At 34.4% G+C, this 27,654-nt stretch overlaps 1 protein-coding gene and 1 long non-coding RNA gene across 5 annotated transcripts in view; one reads left to right on the top strand and one right to left on the bottom strand.

Moving 5' to 3' along the window:
- Positions 1 to 26,965, top strand: part of LOC128988340 (receptor expression-enhancing protein 1) — a 42,233-nt gene extending 15,268 nt beyond the window's left edge. Inside the window, exons 5-10 of one of the 4 annotated variants that reach the window (XM_054409554.1) lie at positions 226 to 339; positions 8,113 to 8,251; positions 8,690 to 8,798; positions 17,593 to 17,767; positions 21,898 to 21,961; positions 25,782 to 26,965. In XM_054409554.1, the coding sequence (XP_054265529.1) occupies positions 226 to 339; positions 8,113 to 8,251; positions 8,690 to 8,798; positions 17,593 to 17,767; positions 21,898 to 21,961; positions 25,782 to 25,816 (636 nt within the window). In that variant the 3' untranslated portion in view covers positions 25,817 to 26,965. Of the gene's footprint in view, positions 1 to 225; positions 340 to 8,112; positions 8,252 to 8,689; positions 8,799 to 17,592; positions 17,768 to 20,390; positions 20,428 to 20,485; positions 21,962 to 25,781 lie in introns of all 4 variants that reach the window. The other 3 variants (XM_054409562.1, XM_054409547.1, XM_054409573.1) reach the window with 3 other exon arrangements.
- On the bottom strand, positions 9,828 to 14,909 carry LOC128988356 (uncharacterized). The gene is made up of 4 exons (XR_008490368.1): positions 14,611 to 14,909; positions 13,593 to 13,758; positions 12,569 to 12,679; positions 9,828 to 9,971 (listed from the first exon to the last, which is right to left on the bottom strand). It is a non-coding gene; the product is annotated as an uncharacterized LOC128988356 (long non-coding RNA).
- Positions 26,966 to 27,654: the final 689 nt, after the last annotated feature.

Genomic DNA, 27,654 nt, shown 5'->3' with positions numbered 1-27,654 from the left:
GGCCGTATTCATTTACTAAATGTTACACTTTTATTCTTTATTGTGGCAACCAAGTCACCATGTGTGGCAGTAGCCCTATACTGTTAACTCGCCAGACTGTAAATATATATTAAAGATGCAAATAGTGATTTATTTCGATTAGACGTTCCAATCACATCAGACTTGATAGGTGAATGTTATCGTTTGTGATTGAACCTTTATCGAGTGATTGCATTGTTTGTGCAGGAGATAGACGAGTACATCAGCAAAGCCAAGGAGCAGGGATACCACACCATGCTGCAGCTGGGGTCCAAGGGAGTTACGTACGCGACTAATGTTATCATGCAGACTGCCATCAAGGTCAGTAGGTGACTTTGTCTCTGATTAAGGATTTTGATTTTTACATAAATTTATTTGACCCTGCTTAAATCTTTCTATGTTTTCCCCAGTAATCGCCAGGTATCATATCCAGAGAATAAGAACACTGCAGGGATTTAGTTTGAAGATTTACTTTTGAGGCTTAGTTGAAATTTATTCTGATTCTTACCTTCACTTCTGGCTACTGTATATGTATTATGTAGTAGCAAATTACTGTCGCCTCATGTAGCAGATTGCTTCTCTCAACATTATCTCAGTTGGAGTTGAGCATTCTACGGATAATTTGGTGGTCGTCTTGAGTGGAGCCGGGTTTTTATATTATTTTAATGCAATCAGTATTCAGATTGGTCATTCATGTTTCTTAATGTGTCAGTACATGAAACAGCACCAGCCGCGCCCTACTAAAAGTTGTAGCCTTGGAAATTACCATCTGTAGAAGCGTAAACATTTGTAATCCTCCATTAAATATATTACAGTAAATGATACCTGCACACAATTTTCTGTTAATTAGTTTAGCATTCAACAGCAACAGCAAACATCTGAGCGCATGGTTTTTCCCTAAATATTTCTTTGCCAACCTGTTTTATTTAGTTATTTTTTGTTGTTTAGTTTTTTGTTTAGTTGTTATAATTTGATTAACACAGTTTTGTTTGTTTTGCTTGCTGTTGATGCACTGTGGTGGTGACTAACGCTTGTGTGGTGGTAGAACCTCCCCATTGGTGACAACCAGGACATGAAACCTGTAACTCACCAGGACCAGCACGATGCCCCCCCTCGCATGTCTGGGGACAGTATGGATGTAGCTGAGTTTAGTGATGACTCGCGCCCCTCCACACCTCCTCCCGACAACCATCTTCCTCCCCCCACCTCCCCAGCTCATAACACGCGCAGTCGTAGGGTTCGTCAACGCACTGTCAAGACTAAGTAATCTGTGATCACTTATATTAGTGCCATTGCTATTTCATGCCATTTTTATGATTTAATCATTTAGTCATAGTCAAGCTTTTTGTTAGTTTGGCACTAGAGGTAATTTATTGTTTTCACTTGTAAATTCCTGTTAGTCTTTGTTGCGTTTGTTTTGAAGAGGATGTTTAAATTTGTTGTGATTTTAGCATTGAAGCGCTTTTTTTGTTTGGAAACTAGTGGATCTAGGGCCTATTTTTAATTTAAAAAATTGAAGTATAATAAATGAATTGAAAAACAATATTGATATTGGTCTGTTATTAATACTCTTATAAAATGAAGTTGAATGTATATTAATTCCGTTAACTATTCAAATATTTTATTCCCCATTACTCATAAAAGACTGAAATATTACTTGTAAGAATTTTAAAGGGAGATGTTGTTAGAAATAAGTCAAGCACTGATAGTACTTTGGTCTCTTAAACAAATCTTTTATTGTAGGTCTAAATGTTTTTGTAAGTTACTGACTAGATCTCAAATTTTGAGATGTTCATTTTTAGCGTGTATGCTCAAGATGTGATATAAGATTATAAAAAAAAATAGGTGAATTATAATTTTTAATACTATTAAAGTTTTTAGAATGAAATGTATGCTTATGAATTATACCTTTGGTCTGTATGGAAAACGTTTAAGTGATGATCAGAATTTTACTACCTTGTTTTTCCCATTTACTTACCACATTCTTTTTGTGGAATATGCAAGCTAACAAGTTATGACCAGCTCAGTGCTAAAAGTAAATAACCATATAATTTCGGTTAATCAGTTCAGAAAATACTTTCTTAAAGAAAACCGTTATATTTCATTTTGGTTTAGATTAGACCCTAGACAATTATACTATGTTTTGCACAGACAAATTTGAATAAAAGTGGTGCAGTATTAATAAGGCATAAAAACAATAATCCTTCATTTTGTTTTAGAGTATGATCATATATTTAGGGATGTGTCCCTTCTCAATACCACCAATACTACTTGGACATTTAGTATCAAAATCAGGGGTGAGGTTCACAAACTCCAAATTTCACACACTAGAATTGTAAAATATTTAAATAGATAGATCGATTCACGAACTCCAAAGTACAGTCCGGGCCAGAAGTTGCTGCAAGGGTTGCTACGGTTAGATTGCAGGCCCCTCACATTCTTGCACTGAACCCAACCTAAATTCCCCTGCAGTAACTTCTGGCCAGGACTGTACCTTTGCAGTTGGTGAAACCTGGAGTTCGTGAATCGCTCTGTTAATTTAAATATTTTAATATTCGAGTGGTGAAATTTGGAGGAACGCTCCCGATATTGGGAATCTATTTTCAAAACTCGTTACCGATAACGGCAACGGACATTTCTCAAAAATTTGGCTTTTTACGCAATTGCGGATGACTAAGATAACGTTTCCGTGACCATAGGAGAAAATGGTGATGTCCACACAACCGCAGGAGCATTTATTGATTTTACCTCGATCGTAGATGTAAACAATGATGTACCTGTGACTGTGGGGGATTCAGAGATTTTCCGCAATCGTGTAAGGCGATGATACTGTTCTTCACTCCCCAGACCGCAGAAGTATTGTGCCACAATCGTGGTAGACTATGATAACATCTAGAAGATTGCGGGAGATGTAGATGATATAGCTGTAATCGTGGAAGATTTTGATGATGTTTTTGTTACTGCTGAGAGATATTCAGAATTATCCTGTTGTCGCAATCGATGTTGATGATATAATTGGTCTAAACTTTAACTGGCTATAGTTTTAGCAATCTGGAAATGCCCCTGGACGCCAGGTCAGTTTCCCTCACATGCACGCACACTCACCCTCACCAGCAGAGAGGAGGATTAGGACCGACCCTAGATCGGCCGTAATTACGCTTCATTAGTTCTTTTATACCACTTGTAATAAAAATGTAACTTTTTAAAGATGTAATTTTAAAACAAAACTGTTAATGCATTTAAATTCTGCTAATAAAGTTGATACCAAACAACCCATGATTTACTTAAATATTCGTTCACAAAACATGCTGCAATATATTTCAGGTTGCCGATGACTAATATTGTTGTTTAGTATAAATTTTCTTGTTTTGATGAGCAGAATCAATTACTGCTAACTATTTTAGGTTTAATATTAAAGTAAAAAAGTTTTACACTTGATAAAGGAAATGCCACTTGCAACTAATTACCAGAGCACGGGACAGAATGTGGCCATTCTTAACCCTTTGTGGTGGAATGGCTAGTATAGGTCGCCACCCGCCACTTTGCCGACTGCTCAAAAATGGCATACTATAAGGAAAAAAAAATTAATAAAAAAAGTTAATTTTTTTGGTCAAATGGCAAGTATAGGTCACCGGGCGCCATTTTTCCAACAGCTCAAACGACAAAATATACTCTCCGAAAAATGGGAAAAAAATTCGACCTCAAAGGGTTAATCCCTTGTCCTTGTGTGAGTGAGGCCTGAGTGTGTGTGCGTTCAGGGGCACTCCCGACATCTCATTATCCTAAAATTACTTTGTACAATAAAGGACATAAAGACAGAAGGATGGTGTAGTACAACCAATCCATGTAGAACATTTCATTAAATAAACAAAAATGTGTCTGTGACGAGACATGATTTTTTTAGGTATTGGTATTGAGAATCCATACATTTTGGTAACAACACATTCCTAGTAGTTATATCTATGCATTATATTTGAAATCATAATTTGACCCATAGGAAAAGCAATCTTTTTGTTGCTCAGTTTTAGACTTTTTTTTTAAGAGATGGCCTCGTCTACATAGACTAACTGCCCGTGCGTGGAACGTATCCAGCAAAGCAAGGGGTGAGCCAGTACAGTACAAAGGTGAACTGTACTGATAAAATGTTTTCGGCAGTGACCAGGATCCGAACCCACGACATCGCTGCCTTGGGACCGAAGTCCGTGGCGCTACCGACTGACCTAACCCAAAACCACAACACACAAAACTCCACTTCTCAAAACAGTTTCAATAATTGTGTGTGCTCAGCTCTACATGGCCCAGCTTATAGAGCAATTCAATTTGATGTTGAGGATGGCAATGTATGATCCTAGTGATGTTTGTTGTGCATCGTAGTAGGTACAGTAGACGCCTAATAAACCAGCACATTCAGAACTTGCGCGGTGCAGGATTATTGAATTAAAAACCCGCCATTTTCGCGGTAGCAGCGGAAACACCGCTAATTTTAGATCCTCAAAAGGAAATCATCCGGTGGGCCATTCTATATTTTACTGTACAGTAGAACTTCGATAGTTTAACACTTTGTGGTTTCGAACCATCGAATTGTCAAAAACTTTAGGGAGTATATTGGACTTTCAAACGGAGGGAGTGTTTAAAATACAAGAACAAAATAAAACAAACAAATGTAATAAACCAATCAACTTGAATGAATGAATGAATTTATTCCACCATGCATATTAAATTGCGTAAGATTACTTACATCCCTAATGTGCAGTCTTTGGCTCCTTACTGTATAAAATAGTTTTAATAGGCCTATTCAATTGTTTTTTACTTTGGATGTTTGGAAAGAATTTAAGTGAATGGGATAACTGAAGTATTGAGTTTTTGCAAGCACCAAAACGATAAGAAAGGCTCTAGTTACTGACCTCGATAAACCCATCATCAACTGCTGCCAACATGTCACATCATCGAGACATGTGTCGAACTATCGAGGTTCTACTGTACCTTCTCTTATTTTAATAGTCGTTTAAACAGTACAATATACTCCTTGTATTATAAATTACAGATTAGTACAAGGATTTCTTTTCATGCAGGGTATAGTGTGCTAAATCCTGTGTTCATATGTTGAAGTTGTTTCACCATTAATATTCTAACCTGCATAAGTAGAGTGGACTCAAACTCATCCAGACTAATGTGGCAAATGTTGGATCTGAATGATAGAAAGTGTGGATTTTTAGAAGGTGCCAGGTTTATCAATTTCACAATTTATCCCAAGCAGTCTTGTGCAATAACATAGGCCTACTGATACAAAAGTGAGCGTCTTGTATTTACTAACAAATGATACTAACTTACTGATTCTCCCTAACTCCCTTATAAGTTTCCACTGTCATGGACCATTATTAAAGCACGTTGGTGGAAGTCAACTTTACATCTGTCCTGACACCTCACTTGGAAGCAACCTTTATTGCTGTTTACCCACATTATCGCACAGTTTTGTTCCAATATCACAAACACCCTGTTGTCAATCCTCATTTCACTCACTACCACTAATTTAATATGTAAAACAAAACAGTTCACTCTGCATATAAACTAATAATCCTGGAGCAACACAAAACAGTAAGTAATAAAAGGTTAAATGACATCTGCACCCACAAAGTGTATAAAGTAAAATCTGTCTAGTGTAGGTGAGAGGTATGTCCTCTTTTTGATCACTGTGACTAATAGCCAGAGCTATAGTGAATGTATATTATACCATTGACAATACACAGGAGGCCTGATAATTGACAAATGTTTGAAATTAGGGAATTTCAGAACTGTTTGTGAGATAACGGTAAGTGTTTTAGGATTTACAGGTTTCAATTTACAAAAAGTTAATTTTTTAAATTAATGGAAAATTACTGAAAACTCAATCAATTATGAAATATAGTTATCAAAGTAAACAATATGACTCACAACTCTGTGCCACAGATGTAACTGTAACCATTCCCTACTTCAAAACCTGTGATAAATATCAAGTACAAGTACAATGCCTCAAGCTGCTTGAGGTATAACTGTACTTGTACTTGATATTTATTAGAGGTTTCAAGCACTTTGTGTCTTGTCAAACATAGAGATTTTTGAGATAATTCAACATGTTTCACATCTCTATTATGATACCAGAGGACAAGCAATAGCTTACAAAGATTGTACTGTTTAGTTGATATTAGTAAAATCTGAAAAAAATATTTCAAAATCTCAACTTTTGACTATTTTGGTAGAAGTAGGCCTAGTGATCGTATTCCCACACTAAAGCTGTCACCAGTTTTAGAATGAAAATGAGCCATGTTGAATTGAGCTGCTCACATAGTGCACTGTTTTTAATTGTTGAATTTGCCAGTAAACTGAAAGTGAGACTCATTGTAAAACTATATATCTAATTAACTATACAGCCCGATGTGTTTATTATTACAAATATTTACCCACTTCTAGAATAAGTAGGGATCTGGATCTGAAATTTTTTGTGGAGGTCCATCTTGGTCCCAAACAACCCGAACCACCCAGAAAATTCAAAAAAGTTACATTTTCCACTTTCAACCCCCCTAAAAAAATCCCTTAGATTTCGGTTTTTTTTTAACGGCTGTAGCTTGAAAACGGTAAACGCTAGAAATGATTTGAAAGGCAATCGTTACAGGAATAAAATTTTCTACAAGACACTCTTAGGAGTTTTTTGAAAATTGCTCTCCTTCACCTTAAAAAAACGCCCTACTTCCCAAAATTGTAAAATTTCTTGGATTTCTTACGTGCTTTAATTTTTAAAACAACTTTTCAGACTTTGTTCTTTTAATGCTCCCAACTTTTAGAGAAAGCGCCAAAAGTGACATTTTAAAAGTGTAACACACTAAAAAAATTTTAAATGCGGATTTCCAAACAAAAAGGTAGTTTTAACGCTTTTTGGGTGGTTTTTAAACTTATTTCTTATGGAGAATAAGCATGCAGTGGCAAGCATACGAGACACTTGATAAAATTATGAGAGTGGATTGATAATGGCCGTTAATAAACAGAACAAAGTTTAGACGTCATCTCAGCCCCCAGCAAGCCAAAGGGAGTCATATTTCTATGTCACATCAACTATGATAGCCTAGTATAAAAAACTAAAGGGAGGAATAGAAATTTGAATATAACCTATTCTGTGAATAGCTAATAAATATAAATTCTATTTGAATAAAAAAATAAATGACAACTGGGCCATATAGATGGACTTGAGTATCCTAAAGTCAATGCCTTCATAATACAAGGTCACAAGGAATAATCTATTCAGGTGCACATAAGAAAAAATCTATATACAGTATGTTCAAATGGTTAAATATTTCAAACAATTATAAAAATAGATTTTTTGACAAAAATCTAAACTGAAAATGTAAACGGAAAATGTAAACAATATGTTACTAATAACGTTTTATAACTTTTAACAAGTAACAACATTGTTTTGTATTTTTAAGCGAGAAGGGGCCTTCAGCCGGAGCCCTCTGCGATAGCGGACCTGTGGACCTAGCCAGTCCGGGCCTGTTTTTTGTCCTAAGACGCTAGGCACGAGCCTGGGATCGTTTTTCATATTACTTCAGGCTATACCTAGGGGTTGTGGCATTATCACTTAGATAAAATCCATTGGTGATGTGGCGGGATCTGAACCTGGGACCTCAGGGACTGCACTCCCGCGCTCTAACCACTAGACCATCATGCTCTCCAATAAAAATAGATTAGAGATTGATTAATTTAGAACAAAGATAATCCTCATGAAACCATTGTAAAACATAATTCAGTGATGCACTACCTCCTCAGGGGATGGCCTGCTAGAAGTCAGAAGAAAATCTTAAATATAAGCATATGTTTACCACTTCACTTTTTTGGTAGTAAGGAAGTTTTTGGGCTCTGAATGTTTGCACTGGGCAGCACCACCAAAGGCCAGCTCCAATTTGTTGATTCTTATTCGTAATAACATTATGAGTTTTGCTTTAATAATCTGTTATGAATCTTATATTGCATTATTATGACACACAAATAAACTTTTAAACTAATTCAATTTGTATGTCTTCTGTAGGCCTCTTTTACATTTGAAAGTTATTATGATTTGCACAGGGTGGTGGTGGACTAGTGAACCACATCCGTCGCAGCTACAGCCTGAGTGATCTATCTGATGACATGGACATCAAGTCTGACCTCAACCGTAACAGTAAACTGCACGCTGACAATATTGACTCAGCTGATGTTCCTAGAGGTAAGGAAAGTCACGTCCTTCATGTTCTCATAGAACCAAGTTTTTGTTTGAGTGCATTCTGTGTTACTGTCACTTTTATGACCTGGATTAAAAATTACCTATTCAGGTGCACCTTGTGTTTGGTCCCAGTCCACTTTTACGTGACTATGCATTTGCGTGTATTTTGTATTTTGCAAAAAATAACTTTTCTGTATTATTATTTTATAAAACAAGCTGTTGGGAAATAGAATTGTTAGCGTCACAAACAGCAGTTTGTGAAGGAAGCAGTTTGTATAAATTTGCTTGCTTTACACCAGAATGCATCCTTTGTGCAAAGCTACAGCTGATTATTGACAGGCTATATACCAAACTAAGAACACCCATCGATTATGGAGTCCCTAACAATATACTGGTAAACATTTTGATGGTTTGTCAACACATAAACTGTTTATTTTCAAGATTCCAGAAGGACTCCTCGCAAGACTGTCGGCAGCCATGTTGATCTCTACTTTCCTGAAATGGATGTTGATATTCGATCTCACTCCCATGAGCTTCCCGTTTCCCTTAGGTAAGTTCATCCATATGAGAATAAATACTGTACAAGTTCTTCAACATAAGTTGAAGAAAGGTGACAATCTGTAATTTTAAACAGCAATATCTTTCTTCGAAACAATAAATATTTAGTGCTATTGATTCAGTAAGAACCATTTTAATTGAGTAAAAGAAATTAATTAAGAAAATACTCAATTGTTTAGTAAAACTTAATTTAACAACACAAATTAGTCCTATATCAAAACTAAAATATAATACTTATTTTTTCAAAACATTGGCCATAAAGCATTTTGTCAAGACTTGAAATACCTATCAAAAAGAGTGAAATTTGGTTTTAAATGTTTCCAGCAAAGTACCCACATAGCACCGAATATTTATTTGATATCAAATAGCTATCAAATTTTTGACATTTGAATATCAAATTGATATTCACGAACATTTGTTTGATATCAAATAAACGTTCAATTTAGGTTCAAACGTCACTCAATTTTACATCAAATAAATATTCAAATTGAATATAAAATAAATATCAAATTTGACATTCATAAATTTATTGGTAAAATATAATAAAGAGAATATGATTGAATTTACATTCACATTTTAAATATGATGGTGATAAATATTGATATAACATTTTTGACATTCGAATATTAAATTAATATTCACGAACATTCATTTGATATCAAATAAATGGTCAATTTAGGTTCAACCTCACTTAATTTGACATTAAATAAATATTAAATTGAATATCAAATAAATGTCTCATACATTTATTAGTAAAATATGTTTAGAAGAATTAGGTTGAATTTTTTCACATTTCAAATTTCATGGCGATTAAAATAATATCAGTTCAGACTTCTTTACTGTTCTTACCTTGATTTGACTTATTATTCTGAAGTTATAGGTACTGTAGTTTGTTAAAGTTCTTGGGTGACCCAAAAATGTAAATATATATATATATATTTCTTATTTGACAAAACATTAACAAAAGTATCATAAAACATATTTGTTTAAAACAAAATTGCATTCAAGGAAAACATTTTAAAGAAAAAACTTTGTTTGTATGATAAAATAAGTTTAATTAAAAATTATTTAAACACAAATATAAAAAAGATATGTACAATTTACAAAAAAAATAATTCTGGTCTTCTTCATCTCCCAAATGGCCTTCTTGAGTTTTCTATTGTTCCTGTAAAAGAGGTTCAACAGAGTTATTTTCTAAGACAGCTATAGATAAAATATAATATGTTAGACAAGGGGTCTCCAACCCTTTTTCCTCGGTGAGCACTTTTTTGTCTAAAAACGCCACCGATTTAGCGACTAACGTTAATTGTTCGCTACTCTATCGAATCACAACATCATCTACTATCGATGCGATTGTAGTTGTCGTTTGTCACAAGGTAAAGGCTTTTTGTGATACGGACGAAATGAGAGCATTCTATTATAAAATTAAAATGTCGTTACCTAACCAAATTAACCAAACTTGCTGATTGTGAAAAAATTGAATTAAGGTTTACTACGGACAAAATGAGAGCATTCTATTATAAAATTAAACTGTCATAAGCTAACCTAACTTGCTGATAATATAAAAAAATATACAAGATAAAAATTGAATGAAGATTAGATTTAACAAGGTTAGGTTTGCAGCCATGGAGAAGGTAAAAAGTTTTTTTGAGCATACGTCAATAGTATAGGATAAAGTAAATAAGTTTGCCACATTTTATCAAAATCTATCCATAAACAAATAAACTACATAGTTTCCTTTTTTAATAATCTAAAATATAGTTCTGTTCATAAAATAAAATTATAAATGCCTCTAATTCTAACGAAAGATGTGCAATTAAGAAGTAATCACATTCTAAGCTAAATCTTCGACAAAAAGTTCAATGATTTTTTAGTGAGAATAGGCTATAAAATTTGACACTTAAAATGTCAGCTAGTTTAAGATTTCAATTTGTAGTTCTGCCAATTAGGATCAATTAAAAATATATATATCTATATAATTAATACGCTACATGAAACTTTGTCGGTTGAACTTCTCCGCCATTTCTTAACCGATTTTATCCATTGACGACTCATTGGAAAGAGCGTGTCGCGTAGATTTGCAAACTGGCCTTACATTTTTGAAAAAAATCCCTTGGGCTCTGCCCCAGTGGCTTTGAAAGTTCTCATGTTATCCTTATGAAGAACATAATTGTTTACATTTTGATCAGCTGTATAATTTAATTGCTGTTATTTATTTTTCAATTCAATGAAATGCATTGAGTACATTTATTTACTATTTGAGTTTGTGTAAACATAACCCCCAAGACGGATCGTGTTAGTATGGTTGTATCTTAAATTTGTGTATTTATCGTTGTTTTGTGTCGCTATGACGGATCGTGTTAGCATGATTGTAATTTAAATTTGTGCATTCATCGTTGTTTTGTGTAGCTATAATTTGTTTATTTGTTGTTTTTTTATGCCTCCGACGCGACGACAACGAAACATAAACAGGAGGCGTAATCGTGATAACAACCGCAGCTACAGAAACAGAACAGTGTGGTGCGTAATAGGCTTAACTCATCACAGTCAGCACCTGACCCTGGACAAACACAACTATTAGGTTACAAATGCGCCCTTTAACACTACCCCAAAACGACTTTTCGTTCTCAATTAGTTCTCTATCATGACCTGTGTTGCCTGTACAGCGAGGCATTTTAAGAAGGAGAAAACCGGCCGGAATGCTTTAAGTCTATCAATAACGAAGATAAAGATGGTCTGAGTTACAGTACACACCAGTAATCTTATTGAGTTGAGTCTTTTAAACACATTGTAAATATGACTGTTATTCGTTTTGAAATAATTCCTGTAATACTTTGCAATTGCTCGAATTCGAGCAACATGTACACTAGTTCAAATTAATCTGCCGCTACTTGACTACTACTAATATTCCCCTAGGCCTATTGAGAAAAAGTTAGCAAGTGAGAGACATTTAGGTACTATGTTCCTATTTAAATACGTTAACCTGCCAACTTGGAGACAGGGTATTGTACACAAATTTTGTTGAATGGGGAAGAGACAGTTAATTGCTCTTAATTATGGTATGAGCCGCGAGGTAAATAAATATCCCATGGCTGAGCCTGCATTCTTTGACAAAGTTCTCTTTTTACACCTCAAGGAAATCACGGTCAACAATGAAGGGTGTTGCTGGGATTGCAAAAGACAATCACGGCACCGTCGAGACTGCAGTATAATATGCTCGTGAGTCTTGGCGAGATCACGGGAGATGATCACGATATAGCTGAGACCACCTGACCACACGTGTTTACGCAATCGTGGGAGAATATAATTGGTGTTTGCTATAAAACATAATAATTTTCAAAAACGTATGCTGGCTTTCTGCTGGCTGGAATAAAACTGCACGAGGGCCGGATGTAGCCCACAGGCTGTAGGTTGGAGACCCCTTCGTTAGGCATTTTTAAGACCTATTTTTTTACTATACCTGTACTTTATAATTAAATTTGTCGATAAGGCATTGAGTTCTTGACAATAAAGCAAAAAGAGATGGATAAAACTGCAGATTAAGTTTTGCTCATTTGCATAGCCTGTCACTGAAAATTCACAATTTGAAAAGTTGCTCATTTGCATAGCCTGTCACTGAAAATTCACAATTTGAAAAGAAAACATCACAGTAGTTAGATGTCGGCCTAATCTGTTAATTATAATAAAATTTAAGTTCTATATTAGGTAATAGATAAGCAATCTTTTCTTTAACCTAAATTATAAATAACACAATAAATTTACCTTGCATCAATCCTAAACTTTGCTGGGCGAAGCCAATTCTTGATTATAGTAGCAACAACATATATTTCCATTACACCACGATCCTAGTGTTCTTGCGTACCGGTTCTGCCTCTGTATAAAAGAGATTAGTATTAGCACTAGAATTTGTATATATTTTAATTTTCCTGATCAACACCCAGGATAGCCTACAACTAGGTACACATATTAAATTGTTAGTGAAATCTATTTTATATTTTGATGGCATTTGCTTCTTTTGAGTAGCCTTGTTAAAGCTAAATCTAAATCTGAAAATTGAAAATTTTGACCTAGGTAGTGGTAAAAGTAATCCTCAGTCACTTGAACGGACAAATATTGGGGTGAGCACTGACTGAAATGAGTGCAACGGTCGGATGTAGTTTGGTGTGTGTATAGGCCTATGTGTGCGTTTAAAAAAATTCAACTAATACAGTTTTCTTTTACACAAGTTAGCACTGCCGGAATATTTATATAGTGTAAATCAAAGACTTCCTATATAAGTGGGTCACAAAAAAGAGAAACTCTCTTAACTGTGTGATGAACCTTAGGCTACGTTATTACCCAATAGGTACCTATCATGAATTAGGTTGTGTTTTGGTGGTAGAGCCTAACTTATCTACAGTTCCTAAGAGAACCTGCGATATATTATCGGACGGTATATATATCTGATTTGATATTAATATTGCAAAACCAATTCACCAAATCTGCAAATCATAACTCAATTTGATGTTTACATAGTGAAAAAACATAGGGAACGATGTATTGAATCGGATAATTATTGATATATAATGTTAGCCTATTCATCCGATAATATATCGCAGGTTCTCTGCGGAACTGTACCCGTTATGGCAAAAAAGACATACACAGTCATGGCGAATCAAACAGAAAAATTGAAATAAAAACACCTAAGATTGAAACTTTATTTTAACTTTGAGAAAACCTAATTGAAATATATGTATGTCTACCTATTATTAATGTCTGATTGTAAATAAAAAAAAAAAAAACTTACGCAAGATAGCTGGCTTCAGATGCAGATTGCAAAAGAAAAATTTATTCCTCCTTCCCAGCCTACAGGCTGCTAGACAGCCACTTTGTCACTCGGAAGAATTGGTACCGTAGGCAAATTATTCACAGCTACCAAATAATAACTTCCACCAAAGCTGCAGAGTTATCAACTGAAACAATGGAGAGAAAACTACTTTTAGTTAAATTCATGCATACCTTTCTCTGGCCTAAATATGTATCAAGATTAGTTAGGCCTAATCATTGGTTGGTAAAGGAAGCAGACAACAACTAAAATACAAAAGACTAAGAGACAATACAGGGGTAGACTTTCGTATCTGTTGTCAAAAACAACCGAATGAAAATATCAATCGTTATAGCCTATGTTCATTCAGTTGATTTTGAAAACAGATACGGAAGTGTACCTACCCCAATTCAGTTTAAAAGGAAAATGGATTTCAAATAGGCTAGGCTATTTCTTTTATAATACCGGTAAATTGTAACCTGGTTGAGGTAGAATATGTTAGGCCTAGGCTAGCCTAAATTAAGTTAACTTATTCTTGATGGTGAATTTACATAAACTTAAGTTAGTGACTGACGTAAAATATAACCCACATAACTTAGTAATATTTCAAAATTAGCCTTTAACAAGGTATTTCAACACAGTATGATATTCCATTTGCCTTGTAAACCAGTAAGTTAGTCCTACTTACTAGCCTATATATTGAACACTATTTTCATCCGGAAGTTGCCCTTTGAAGCTAAATAAACTACTGGTTCAGTAAGAACTAAGCAAGCCGCCTAACTTAGTAGCTTACGCCAAGGCCTAATTAGTATGCAGAAAAATACTTCCTCTAAAACAGATTGCCTATTTTGAGGTTTCAGATTTATCTATTTATCCTTAAGTTAAGACATTAGGAATGATAAGTTGGCCAATTTAATTTGTACAGTAGCTTAACTTGGGTCTAGGTAAGGCCAAGGCCTAAAATACGTCTATGTTACTAGGTATAGTGACTTATACTTACATACTCCAAGGATCAAAACGTGAAAAGATGTTCAGTGTAGGTTATGCCAATACCCAGTCACAAAAATAACAACTCTAAACTAACAGTGACACACACTAAACAAAATATCAGCACACTTAAGTTAACTGATTTGAGGTTATGTCTTGTTCTTGAATCTTGATACTCTTGTTGCTTCCATAGTTTATTTTCACTACTTGTGTAGCCTACTCAACAAGTTAGTTGTCATAGGTACATTTTACATAAATCGTGTACTTTCCCTCAAAATGGGCAATTTGTTGGTTAATAAATAAATAAATCCACACCGTCAGTAAACTGGCCACCACTGGTCGCGCGACGGATTTTGTAATTTGTTTTGAATTGTAATGTTTTGTTTTGTTTGCTGAGTTAGGTTAGAATTAAGTTGGTGTTTTGTCTTCAGTCTTCCTCTCATAGGAATGGGCCAAGTCAAGCTCAAACTAGATACTTAACATATTTTTAGAGTTATATTACACTTAAAAAAATTTAAATTTACGTTTGGTTTAATTTACTAGTAAAAATAAAATGATAAGGCCAATCGTTAAGAGTTTGACTTTTTTATTAATAAACAAAACTTTTAAAAAAGCTGTGTTTCCTATTCACTCTTCTTGAAATGTGTAGTAAGCCTAGATTCAGAAAAATATCAGATGTTCCGACAACTCCCCCCCCCCCCCCCGCGAAAAGTCAAAATCCATCATCAATTAATTAATAAACGGTATCAGCATTCTGACACATACTTTCTCCCATAAGTTTGTCAACAACCTTTATCATGTGTAAGCGGTGAGAGTAAATACGGAAATGGAATTTGTACAATTTTCTTCAGAATTTAAAGGACTATAAGATACTAAATTTTTATAAAAAAACGTTCAAGCCAATTTTGGGAAAATGTGATTTTCCGTTATTTTATGGGGTTTTTATGGGAAAATAACATAAATTACAATAACTTTTGAACCGTTATTTTTACAGAGATGGGATTTGTACCATTTTGTTCAGAATATAAAGGACTATAACATACTAAATTTTTATCAAAATCGTTCGGGCCATTTTTGGGAAAATCTTATTTTTCCGTTATTTTATGGGGTTTTATGGGAAAATACCCATTAAAAATAAAAATTTCTAAAAAATGAAAAAAACTATCAACATTGTAAGGACCATAACATACTATGTCAAATAAAAACCGGATTTTTGTCTAAAATCCTGTTTTTCGTTATTTTATGGGGTTTTATAGGAAAATAACATAATTTACAATAACTTTTGAACCGTAATTTTTACAGAAATGGGATTTGTACCATTTTGTTCAGAATTTAAAGGGCTACAACATACTAAATTTTTATCAAAATCGTTCTGGCCATTTTTGAGAAAATCCGATTTTCCCGGTTTTTATGGGTTTTTATGGGAAAACCCCCATTAAAAATCAAAATTTTAAAAAAATGAAAAAAAACGCCTGGAGATACCATGGATTAGAACCTACATACCAAATTTCATCGAAATCGGACCACAGGTGTAGTCTCTAGCTCTGTACACATCCAGACACACACACACACACAGACGCACAGACACACACACACACACACACACACAGACATCACTTCGAAAACCACTTTTTTGGGTCCAGGGGGACCCAAAACGAATATATCCACTCAAAACTCAAACTCGAAAATTTTGACGAAAACAATACTTTCTCCATATACTATGGTATAGGGGGAGAAAGTAAAAATTACAGTGTTCAGTGTTCCTTCCTATTATTAATTATTTTGAGATAATTGACCTCCGACTTCCATGTTACAAACTGTAGGCTGGGGACTATAATTCTTTACTCTAAAAAATTTAAAAAGTTAAATCTAAAAATTTTTAAAACTAGTATATTTGGAAATTTTCAAAGAGAAAATCAAATTTTTAACATTAAGAATATTTAGATAATATTCTAAATTTGATGTTATTTGACTTTGATATTTTGAAGATACAATAAATATTCAAAGTTTGACATTGTTTTACTTTGACATTTTGAACATTAAATGAATATCAAATAAATATCAAATTTTTGATTTGACATAGTTTGATATATTGAACGTTTATTTGATATCAAATAAATATTCTGTGCTATGTGGGTAGTGTAAATTCAATTTAAGTTCTATGACATGATACAAACCTGCGTTAATGTTGTATGTTAACAGTCACCAGTTCATTTGACAAGAGTGAAACAGTCTTTTCATCACTTTGTAATGAAAGTTACGATAACAGCTGACATCAATGAAAGTAGTTGTTTCCCAAGCTTCTAATTTAGGGTGAGGGAAAATCGATCAGCTGATTTTCAATCGCTCTAAATTTACTTTCCCTCGCTCTCGACTAGTTCTCTATTTACTCACTACGCACACTAGTGTTTTGTTACGATTTAATTTAATGATTTGAATCAGCTGTATGTATTGTTTAAAGTTGTTTTATTCTTTTATTTTGATGTTTAAAAAAAATGTATTGAGCAATATTCATAGGTTTCCTTTTAGAAGATTTTATTTAATTTTGATGGTTAAACAAATTTAAGAAATAAAATTGTTTTAATATTACTGATGTCTGTTATTCTCTGTTTGTGTATTTTTGCGTCGTGATGAAAAGTATCGTTCAGAACTCGTACCGAAAGTTATTTTCCCTTGCTCCGTTATTCCTGTCCTCAGCTTCGCCTCGTACGTGAAAATGGCTCTCACATACTCGGCTTCGCCTCGTACCTGAAATTGGGGTTTCCTGTAAATACTTGAGTGTACGCCGTTAAATGTTAAACTTTCGGTCCTAGTAATGAAATATACTATTAATCATATTTTAGCCTACTTAAACACAGGAATACAATTTTTTGCCAAAGGAAATTATATAAAAAACTCTATTAGCCTACCGTAATAATTTAAGACGATATTTATTTTTAAGTCTGATGACATTGTAAAGTTTTCTCTGCTAAGGTTTGCTCCATGGATGTTTCAGCCAGATAAGATCTACTGAGGACATCAGCTCAGGCTACTCCAGCAGTGGTGAAGGCCAAGTAGTGATGGAGGGAGGGAACCCTCTGATGAGAACAGCCTCGGTGGGAGGGGCCCGTACTAGGGGGAGGGGGGCTCGTAACACAGCACCCGTCTCCAAGAAACCATCTCTCACAGAGGTCAGTATTATAAAAAGTATATATTTCTCTATTCAGAATCTGAGGTACCATTTCTAAATTATTGTCATTAGGGTTCTATGTGCTAGACATTTTTACTTTGTCGGTTTTTTGTTACAAATTTTGACCTATACCAAGTTAAAAATGGGTTGCTTTTTTACAAAAATCATTCTAAATATCTTTTTTAAGTTTTGATTGTTTTACAACAAATGCTTTTTAAAATACTGTAATCGTCTCCTGTAATCATGATGAAATCATACACCTCTCTTGTGATCGTGGCACAATCATGAGCCTAAGCGTCCCCCACAGCCCCTTGATACCCATCTTCTGTGGCCGTGCAGACATAATCATTGTCTCCCAGGATCGTAGCAAAATACAATAGACCCCCTCTTAACCGACCCTAATGGGACCGAACCTAGGTCGGATAACTCAAAAGGTAGGTTAAAACGGGCAATCCCTAAACCATAACATAGTGAAATGCTATTCATTAAGAATTATATGATCATTATTTTGAAGTCATACTTGCATTATTTATATAATAAACTACACTTATCTCATTTTTTTCGTATTGATAGAAAAGTTACAAATAAACACAAAACACAGTTAACACATTGAGTGCGGTTCAAATATCAATGGGTGCTTCCCCCGGGCCTAAACATTTTTTTTACATAAAATCTAACCTTTGTTCCCAGAAGTGAGGATCCAGTCCAGGTCAAAAATGGTGTTTTGAGCTTTTTTTATTTTAAAAATTGGTGTCCAAAATCACCGGTCACCGGTGACTGGGCCGGTCCGCGCAATGACGTATATAGTAAAAATGTAAAAAAAAACACACTAAAAATTTTGAATTGCACTATATTTATTACTAGCTGTAACCCGCGGGCTTTGCCCCGTTTAACTTCTTAATTTTCAAGATTATCTCGTTTTATGGCTCAATCACGTCCTGGTTGAAGTTTGTTCGCTACGCTCACTCACCTTTGCTTTAGGTTGGAGCTCGTTCGCTAATCTCACTCACCTTTAGGTTGGAGCTCGTTCGCTGCGCTCACTTGCCTTCAGGTTAGCTCGTTCGCTACGCTAACTCCCCTCCAGGTTGAAGTTCGTTCGCTACGCTCACTCACCTTTTGGTTGCAAATTAGCTGTTTTCATAAATGTAAAAGAAATAATAGTGCTGCACCCTGTTGGTAATCCTTGTAACTTTAATGCTATTGAACATCATAGAACAGAACCAACTTGTTTAATTGAAACAGCTGTTAAGATTCAATAATTCCATTTCTCATAAGGTTAACATGGGAAACTCCAGAGCCACTGGGGCGGAGCCCGAAAGGATTTTTGAAATAAGAATATGCCTATATGTTAATCGGGAATGTGAGCTATCATCATGCCAAATTTCAGCCCAATCCGTCCAGTATTTTTCGCGTTCACTTGTCACAAACATACATCCATACATCCATCCATACATCCATACATTCAAACTTTCTCATTTATAATATTAGTAGGATTAGTAGGATTTACAATTATACCGACCTTGCTCTCAAAGCAAGGTCAGTTAAAACAAACTGTAATATTTTACAATCGAGGGCGGATTAAGACGGGGTGTACTGTAGTGGGTAAAGAATTTTTCTGAGATTGCAATAATGCTAAGAAAATAAAAGCTTGTCTCGTTTTGGCCCAAAAATTAGTTTCAATCCAAGTCACTCTCTTGGACCAACTGTTAGTTGGCCTGGCCTGATCTGAAAACTTTGGTTACTTGCAACCCCTAATTAATATATATGATTAAAGCCTTAAAGGATTTTTTTTGTTTAACAGAAAGAAACACCGTACCCAGAATACTTTTGAAAAGTAATAATTTGTAACACAGGATTATAAATAGGTTTGTATTTTTTACAAGAATATGTGATACAGAACCATACAGAATACTTTACTCGTGTTTCTGTTGTTTTTATATTTCTATTATTCTATGTTTACAGAAGTGTTTCAGAGAGATAATTGGTTAACTTACAAAAATTGTTATAATGAATGCAAAAATAATTTAGCCTACATTATGTTATTTTTCTGTTGGAGACACCCATAAAATCTCTCATCTCATCTCTCTTGCCTAGTTTTTCATGGCGGATTGAGGAATAGCCTGATATAAAATTCTTGATTTATTCTTTGTCTCGGTTCATTTAATTCAATTTTGCATAAACTATAAGGCCAGCCAGGCTCTATATCAAGGCGGCTCCAGGCATGTCCCATTCGCCAAGCACAAAATATTTTACGTTGTCTTGCTATTTGCCGATTTACGAATAGACTTCTACCTTCAATAGTCAAAGCTTCTAGTGTGTAGCTTTCCAAGCAACTGTTTGTTTCGGGAATAAAAAAATTTGTTTACTTTGATGTGTGCAAAAATACTGACAATGAACAGGAAAACATGAGCACGAATATTTGCCTATTGCCAAACAGACAACACCTATAGCGAGTTGCTGTTTGGTGCTTGGCGAATGGCGCATGTCTGTAGCCGCCTTCACAGCTGAAGTCGGCTGTCCACTCAATGGACAAGGTGGAATTGAATTCACTATTTTAGCAACACTATTTGGTTTTATTAATATGTAAAAGAATAATTAATATAATTTCTATTGGATGATACTAGGTTCCGACTCAAAGCTGGGGAAACCTACAATACTATGGTAAACTCTCTGCTGTAACATTAGATAAGTTTGTTTTCTGTGTGTCCCCACTTTACAGGAAGGAGAAGACTACACAGAGGAGATAGAGTGGCAACATGGCCTCCCTCCCTTCCCACTAGCCGCATTGTATCCTCAACTTCTCAACCTTCATCCTTCATCTCAAGCCTATCTTACACCTGAAGTTTTACAAATAATTCTCTCCAATTCACTACCTACAGTTAGCAATAATGTTTCTGCCAATATTTATGAGAAAGCAGGAGATGGGACTTTGGGTTCTAATGAAATCAAGAATTATATAAACAATACTGGAAATAAAATTGTTGAACAGAGCTCAGAAATAAAAGAAGATTACAATGCAATCCATGGGAACAAAAATGATAAAGTTAAAGAAGTAAATGATATATCTGGTGATATTATTGATGTGAAAACTAATGATCTAGAAGTTGCTAGTTTTATGGATGCTGATAAAGTTATGATGTGTGATGTAAAAGCAACTAAAGTAATACCAGAAGATCTACAGAAATCAGAAAAGGAACAGTTACTACTTTATGAAATAGAACAGAGTGAATGTTTTGAGGATGCTTGTAGTGATTCATCCTTGCCACTTATAGGATCAAATGACTCAATTCCTGACAGAAACATTTTAAAGCGATCAATGTCCAATGATTCACATGCCTCCAGTGATGATCCATGCTTTGAAGATTCCATCACGGATGTTGAGATGCTATCCGACCCGAGTGTCAATGAACGAAAAGGTAAATATAATAAAGGTCGAGCACCAGCTCCCCCTCCTGAACTGAAAGATACACTTGGAGAAACATCTTTCCTTGATGCTGAATCTTCAAATTCAATAAATAAAACAGACGTACTTTACCCGAGCAATCAGTCTACTGTTATGCAGAGGGAGATCAGTCCATCTCCAAGTATAAAAAGCAAAAAAGATTTCAGCCGTTTTTTGCCAAAATCCTCATTATTCAGCTTTTTTGGAGCTAAAGAAGACACTCACACCCCAAAGACACCATCCGTCCTTAACAGATCCCCATCAAATGTCAGTGGCAAATCAGGCCAATTTAATCCATCAGGAGGTAGTTCCCCTTCAGTTACCATAAGTAACATCGAGTATACTCCTGATAATAGCGACCGAACTTCGAAAAAAGACGAAAGTACATCATCCCCTAAACTGAGATTACGTCAAATGTCCCAGTCACCTTCTCGGAAAAAACAATATCTATTTGAATAAAAAATGCTGCTGTAAACATTCATGGGGGAAAATATCAAGATTGAACTGGTTCATTACATAGGCAGAAAAATCCAAATCAATTCCTTAAGAATTATAAAAAATATCTGCAAAGACTAAATGTGATTTCACGTATTACATCCAGCAGCATTTGTAGGAATCCCTTCCTTAGATTAGCTAACTGCATGGTAAAGGTTAGGTATCAATACTGTGTGATTATTCCCTGTCCTAAGGTCCCCCTATGGGCTGAATATTGTTACAACGGAGACAAACTCCTGGCACGAATCACCATCTCACGTGAGCCTCAAGATTTTTGTTTTAATTAACAAGATTTTTAACTACTTAACGTAATTTTTTAATGTTACATGGCAGTAACAAGTTTGAACTTTGCTGTGGGTTTTGGTTTTGTTTTGTATTTTAAATTAACCATAGTAGTTTGAGTGTAGTAGGCTATGATTCAAAACATGATTGTAAAAATTGTACGGACAATTATTCACAATGCATTATGTCCTCTTAATAATGAAAGAGAACATGATTTTTGTATATTATGTTTATTGTGTTTAAACTTGTCAGGAATGTTGACAATGGGGAAGGCAGGTTCAATTCACAGCTATGGTTCTTCACAAGTAAAGTGAAGCAATACTGTTTGAACCCCATTTTAACTTTGAAAGAGATCAGTTAATATCACCATTATTCACATCAGTTATCACCACCCATAGGGAGTGAATATTTTTCGTAGCCGTAGCACTAAACAGTAGGTTACATTGAATGTGGAAAGAGGGGGAGAATTTGTCATTTGACTGTTTGAATAGAGGACAAAATCCTAGGCAATAATTTTGGTTTAGTTTTGCAGCCACTGAGGCCGCTTACATAGTAAGTGTTTTAAGTTGTAAAACTTTGTTGGTTTTGAAGTAAAATAGCATTCAATAAAATTGTTTGTAAACTTTGTTGGTTTTGAAGTAAAATAGCATTCAATAAAATTGTTTGTCTTGCTTACGATTGATTACTCGCCATAAATGACAATGTAAGCCAACAGACAACAAAATCATTAGTTAATTAAGAATAGAACTGGAGCATTGCCTTTACCATTGTTATTTCCTCCCTTGAAGTGGGACTAACTGGTCCAAAACAAGTTTCTCTTGCTGGAGGTGTCTAAGAAAAATCCATAGATTTTTGCTCTACCCTATAAACTTGCAATGAAGAGTATCTAATTCTCTTCTCAGACCCCTGTTCAACATTGTTTTGAACCTGCAAACCAATTTATGTAGTCCCTGAAATGCATTACAAATGTCCGTACATGTGTGTTTGTGATTATGTCCGACAACAAACTGCAAGTAATTTATTTTGGAACTTCATTCCCAAATGAAGAAATTTGTATTAAAACTTATCAGTTTTTGGTGTGAGGTGTTTTCTATAAAAGTGAAGTCTGATAACATGAGTTGAAAAGATTGTTGTTATATGACATGTAGGTAACACATGACACATTGTAAATAAATAATGCTTAAAATTTGGCCTTAATTAACACTTAATTAATCTTACTATTAAGATACAGTATTACACATTTACTTTGTAGAACAACTAACTCAAATTACAAATACATTTTGTACTATTTCAAAATATATATTTTTTTATTATGCTCGATCCTCAAGATAAAATAAACATTTTAACCAATGGGACAAAGAAGACGTAATGTCAATCCATACCTCACTTATATTCAATTTCGTTGTAGTAAGACCTGGTTATAGTGGTTCTCAAATAACTATTGCAATAACATTTACTACGAAATGTAACAAGGCCTACAACAATCTATTTTTGGACGTTTATTATATTTACTTTTAGAATATTTAGTTGATCAAAAAGAAACTATGAGGTGTTTTAAGGAAGTTAAAATGGCAAATTTCAAAAAGCATATAATTTAATAACAAGTTGTAGCTCTTTGAGTTCAAAAAGACAAACTTTACATAGCCCTTATTGGACGTGTGGTCAGCTGCTCTCGTCACAGACTTTAGCACAGCAGCTCAACTATTTGTCAAATGGGTTATCCTTGCTGTTCGAATGACCAGTCTAGAGAACACCGAAACTCTTGAATGCAGCACTGGCCAAAGCGTGTTTTTCTATCACAAAAGTTTGTTTGGATGCAGGGCCCAGGAGCCCAAGGAAGAGAAAAATTCCCCACAATGTAGGTGGAGAGGGGCGCAATCATCTCTCGGTTCCTTTGCGCATCACATGCAAACCACAGGCTTGTTTGGTTGTTCGGATGTCTGCATTGTTACAACTTTGTTGGGGGAACAGAAACCGTGATTGCGGAAAAATCTTGAATATATCAATCAGTAATGAAAATATAGTCATTGTTCTCCGCAATTACGGTAAAATCAAGATAATCTCCTGTAGTTGTACGTACATCATCATCGTCTCGGGGAAAACATCCATCAGTGTATATATCCATTGGTAACGGAAATATAATCATCGTCCTCCAAGATTTCCGCAAAATCAAGATTATCCCACATTCATGTAGACATCATCATCTTCTTCCACAATCGCGGAAAAGTCTAGATTATCTCCTGCGGTCGTATGGATATCATCATCGTCTTCCGCAAACACGGAAAAATCCTAAATGTCTCCGACGGTCACTAAAACATTATCAATGTCTTCCACGATCGTTGCAAAATTCTGAACATCTCCTGCAGTAACGAAAATACAGTAGAACATTCATAAAAAAAACTCATTGGGATTGTTAAAAAGACTTTTTATCGAGGTTTGCAATAAATGTGATTAGGGGCAAAATAGATTGTAGGGGATTTGATGAAAACATTTGTTATCAAGGGTGACTTGTTATCGAGGTTCCACTGTATAATCATCATCCTCCGCGATCGTGGGCAGATCTTGATCATCCCATACAGTCTCGGAAACAATCATTGTCTTCCATGGTCATGAAAACGTTATTGTTGTCAATCGCAGTGAAAGCATGAAATTCACAGAATATCTTTGCTTTTTACAATAGCCAAAATATTGCGATCGAGGTTGATTTTTTGACTTGGGGCTCGAAACCTCCAAATGTAGGTTTTGCTCGGCTTGGCTAATGGAGCCACTTGCACATCTACGTTCAAAGAGTCATGTAATAGTAGTTTACGCAACGATTGCGTTAAGTGAGTCTTTACGACACGAGTAGAAAATTTAAGGCACGAGCCTTGGCGAGTGCCTTAAAAACTTCTACGAGTGTCGTAAAGACTATTAACGCGAGTTGCGTACACTACTTTACCTACGACCGTTTTTTAATTACTATCAATCTGGATTAAATTACTAACAATAACTACTGATAACTTTTTAGAGAGGTTACGTTTTCGTGTATTGTCATTGCCACTGAAAGTGATGCAACGACTTGTTGTATAATCAGCTGATTTCCTGTAATTACGTGTTTGTTAAACTTCGTTAAATATTACATTGCTAGCAGCATTCTTACCATAAATAATATTGTATCAGGTACAATTCGGCAAATATTTCATTTATTTTTGGACTTCCACCAACTTAATTAAGAATACGCGAGTATCAACATGAACAAGTCGGATAAACAATTAAATTGGTCAACTGATCAGCTGATCAGCTGATTAGTTGACGTTCGAAGCATTACAATTTTAATTCTTTTCTCTCAATACTTGAACCTCATTAGTCCGTTACCTGTGTGGATATGAGAAAACTATGCGGATATGAAATGAAACTATGCGGATATGAAAGTAAACAGCTGTAAAGTGAAACTTTTCAATTCTAAGAACTGGACTGTAATGGCTACTTTAAAAAACGGTCGTAGGTAAAATATTTTTGTTCATATTCTTTTACTACTTTTACTGTGGCTCGGAGTGCCTGGGGTGGTCGCCCTACCCAAGCGACGGCCCTGGGTAAATTCTTTCCTATAAAGAAAACAGGCATCATCAATTTAAAAAAAAATTAAGTATCTCATCTCATTAGCATACCGAGCTCGTTACCCTGTATGTAACAATGGTTGTTTGATGCTTGATATTGATATAATTGCTGGATTTACTGTATTTGATCCTAGGCAGTGCAGGATATTGGTTTAAAATTAGCTTTATACTTTAGTAATATTTTATATTTGATTTGACAGATCCCGCCAAGCTATGCGACTCTCCCCAAGAGTAAGAGAGTAGCTCGTAAAAAGACGCAATGAAGACTGGATTGTTGAACAAGTCACTTAGCATAAGGTATACATTATTATTGACAACTATATACCACCAGTAAGTACTTATTTATGAAACAATAATTTATTCAATTTTATAAACAGTTTTTTTTAGGTTTGTAGAAAGACAGGTTAGCCAAGAACATGCCTCGATGGCAGCCAAAAACGTATGTGTAAAATTAGATGCTTTTGTGTTGTATACAATTTTAAGGTGACCTATTTATTTTATATTAGCTTTTTTTGTATTAATTATAAAGCTTGTTTAAGTTATGAATTTAAACAAACTATGAATTTTGTGTTTTCACATTTATACGGTTTTATACAATTAACTTTAGTTTTAACACATTTTAGCTTTATTTATTGCTTCAATTTAATATATATTTAAGTTGATTTTTTTTAACATGTATACACGCACAAAACATTTGCTGGAGTAAATCTTGTTTTATATGTAGGAGTATAATTTAACTTAAAGAAGAGGAAAGTATAGTTAAATAGTTAATGTTATTTATTAAGATTATTTAGAAGATCAAATTAATAATAATGTTGTATGTTGTTCATTTGGGAAGATTATTTGTTGATGTATTACCTAGTTAAAGTTGATCCTACAAGCTGCTATGAATCATGATTGATTCTTAGCATCAAAATATCAACAAAGTGAACATAATATAATTAATAATTTATCATTGCTGTATCTAGTCCCATGACTGTGCCTTTAGCTTTATCATTTAAGTCATCATTGATTATCAGATGTTAAAATACTATGGATGTTATCATTTGTATTGTATACAGTTTTAATGTGATAAACAAAAAGTATTAATGGATAAAATATTACATTAAGAAATGTTCTTGGGTGTCTTTAAGACTTGTAATTTAAATTATTTATACATACCACGAGCAGTGAGGTGCTTTTCAGAGGGACAATACTATGTGAGCGGCCAGATTCATTTCCTTTAAGGTGTTAGATAAGAGATCCCATTTTGAATTTGTCTTATTTTAAGTGTTTTAACTGAGTGAATTACATTTAATTTGATGTTTGTTTTATGTAACTAAGTTTGATCTCTAAAATGTAATTTAATTTTGGATTTTCAATAAACGCCTTTTTTATTATTGTATTATATTGATGTTTTCTAAGAAGGATATACCTGTTTTACTCACTGAATTGTTTCATTTGTATAAATAAACATTTAACTATCATAAGATTACATACGTTATGTATGAAATCCTTTTTACAGGTAGTTATTACCATTTGCTCACATTTTAACGACTGAAATGGATTAGTAAAGCATGAAAAAATGTTATGACAATACATGTACATCCAAAGATCTCTTGGAGAGGTTAATGCCTTTCAAAGTATTTGAAACTTGTAAAAATTTGATTAAACCCTTTTAGGATATGCAGACTATGCCAAACAAACCAAAACCTTCATTTGGCCTGCACCTGCACCATACATACACAATGGGCACTTTTCACGCAATGCTGGCATATTCTTGTCTCTAGTAAATCCTATAATATGCTAAATAACAGTTACCTACTAATAGAATAGAATGCAAATTTATGTGTTCAATCAATCATTAAGTTGAATAGAAAAGAAAACTGTGCTAGGTTGGATTAGTCCTTAAAACCATGGATTAATTACGTAGGAAATTTGAAATATGTCATTAGTTCTAATAAAGTAAGTGTATGGTACTTTTCCTTTATTGTATCCTCACATTCAAATGGACCCTGTTAAAACAACATTGGAGACAAAGACAATTTAAGTAGAATTGGCTGTTTTATGTCTTGAAACCTAAATTGAAAAATC

This window comes from Macrosteles quadrilineatus, unplaced genomic scaffold, assembly GCF_028750875.1.
Source record: "Macrosteles quadrilineatus isolate MER2022 unplaced genomic scaffold, UCM_ALF_1.0 Scaffold_1__1_contigs__length_201487025, whole genome shotgun sequence".
Taxonomy (NCBI): domain Eukaryota; kingdom Metazoa; phylum Arthropoda; class Insecta; order Hemiptera; family Cicadellidae; genus Macrosteles; species Macrosteles quadrilineatus.
This window is presented reverse-complemented; position numbering and strand designations above follow the sequence as displayed.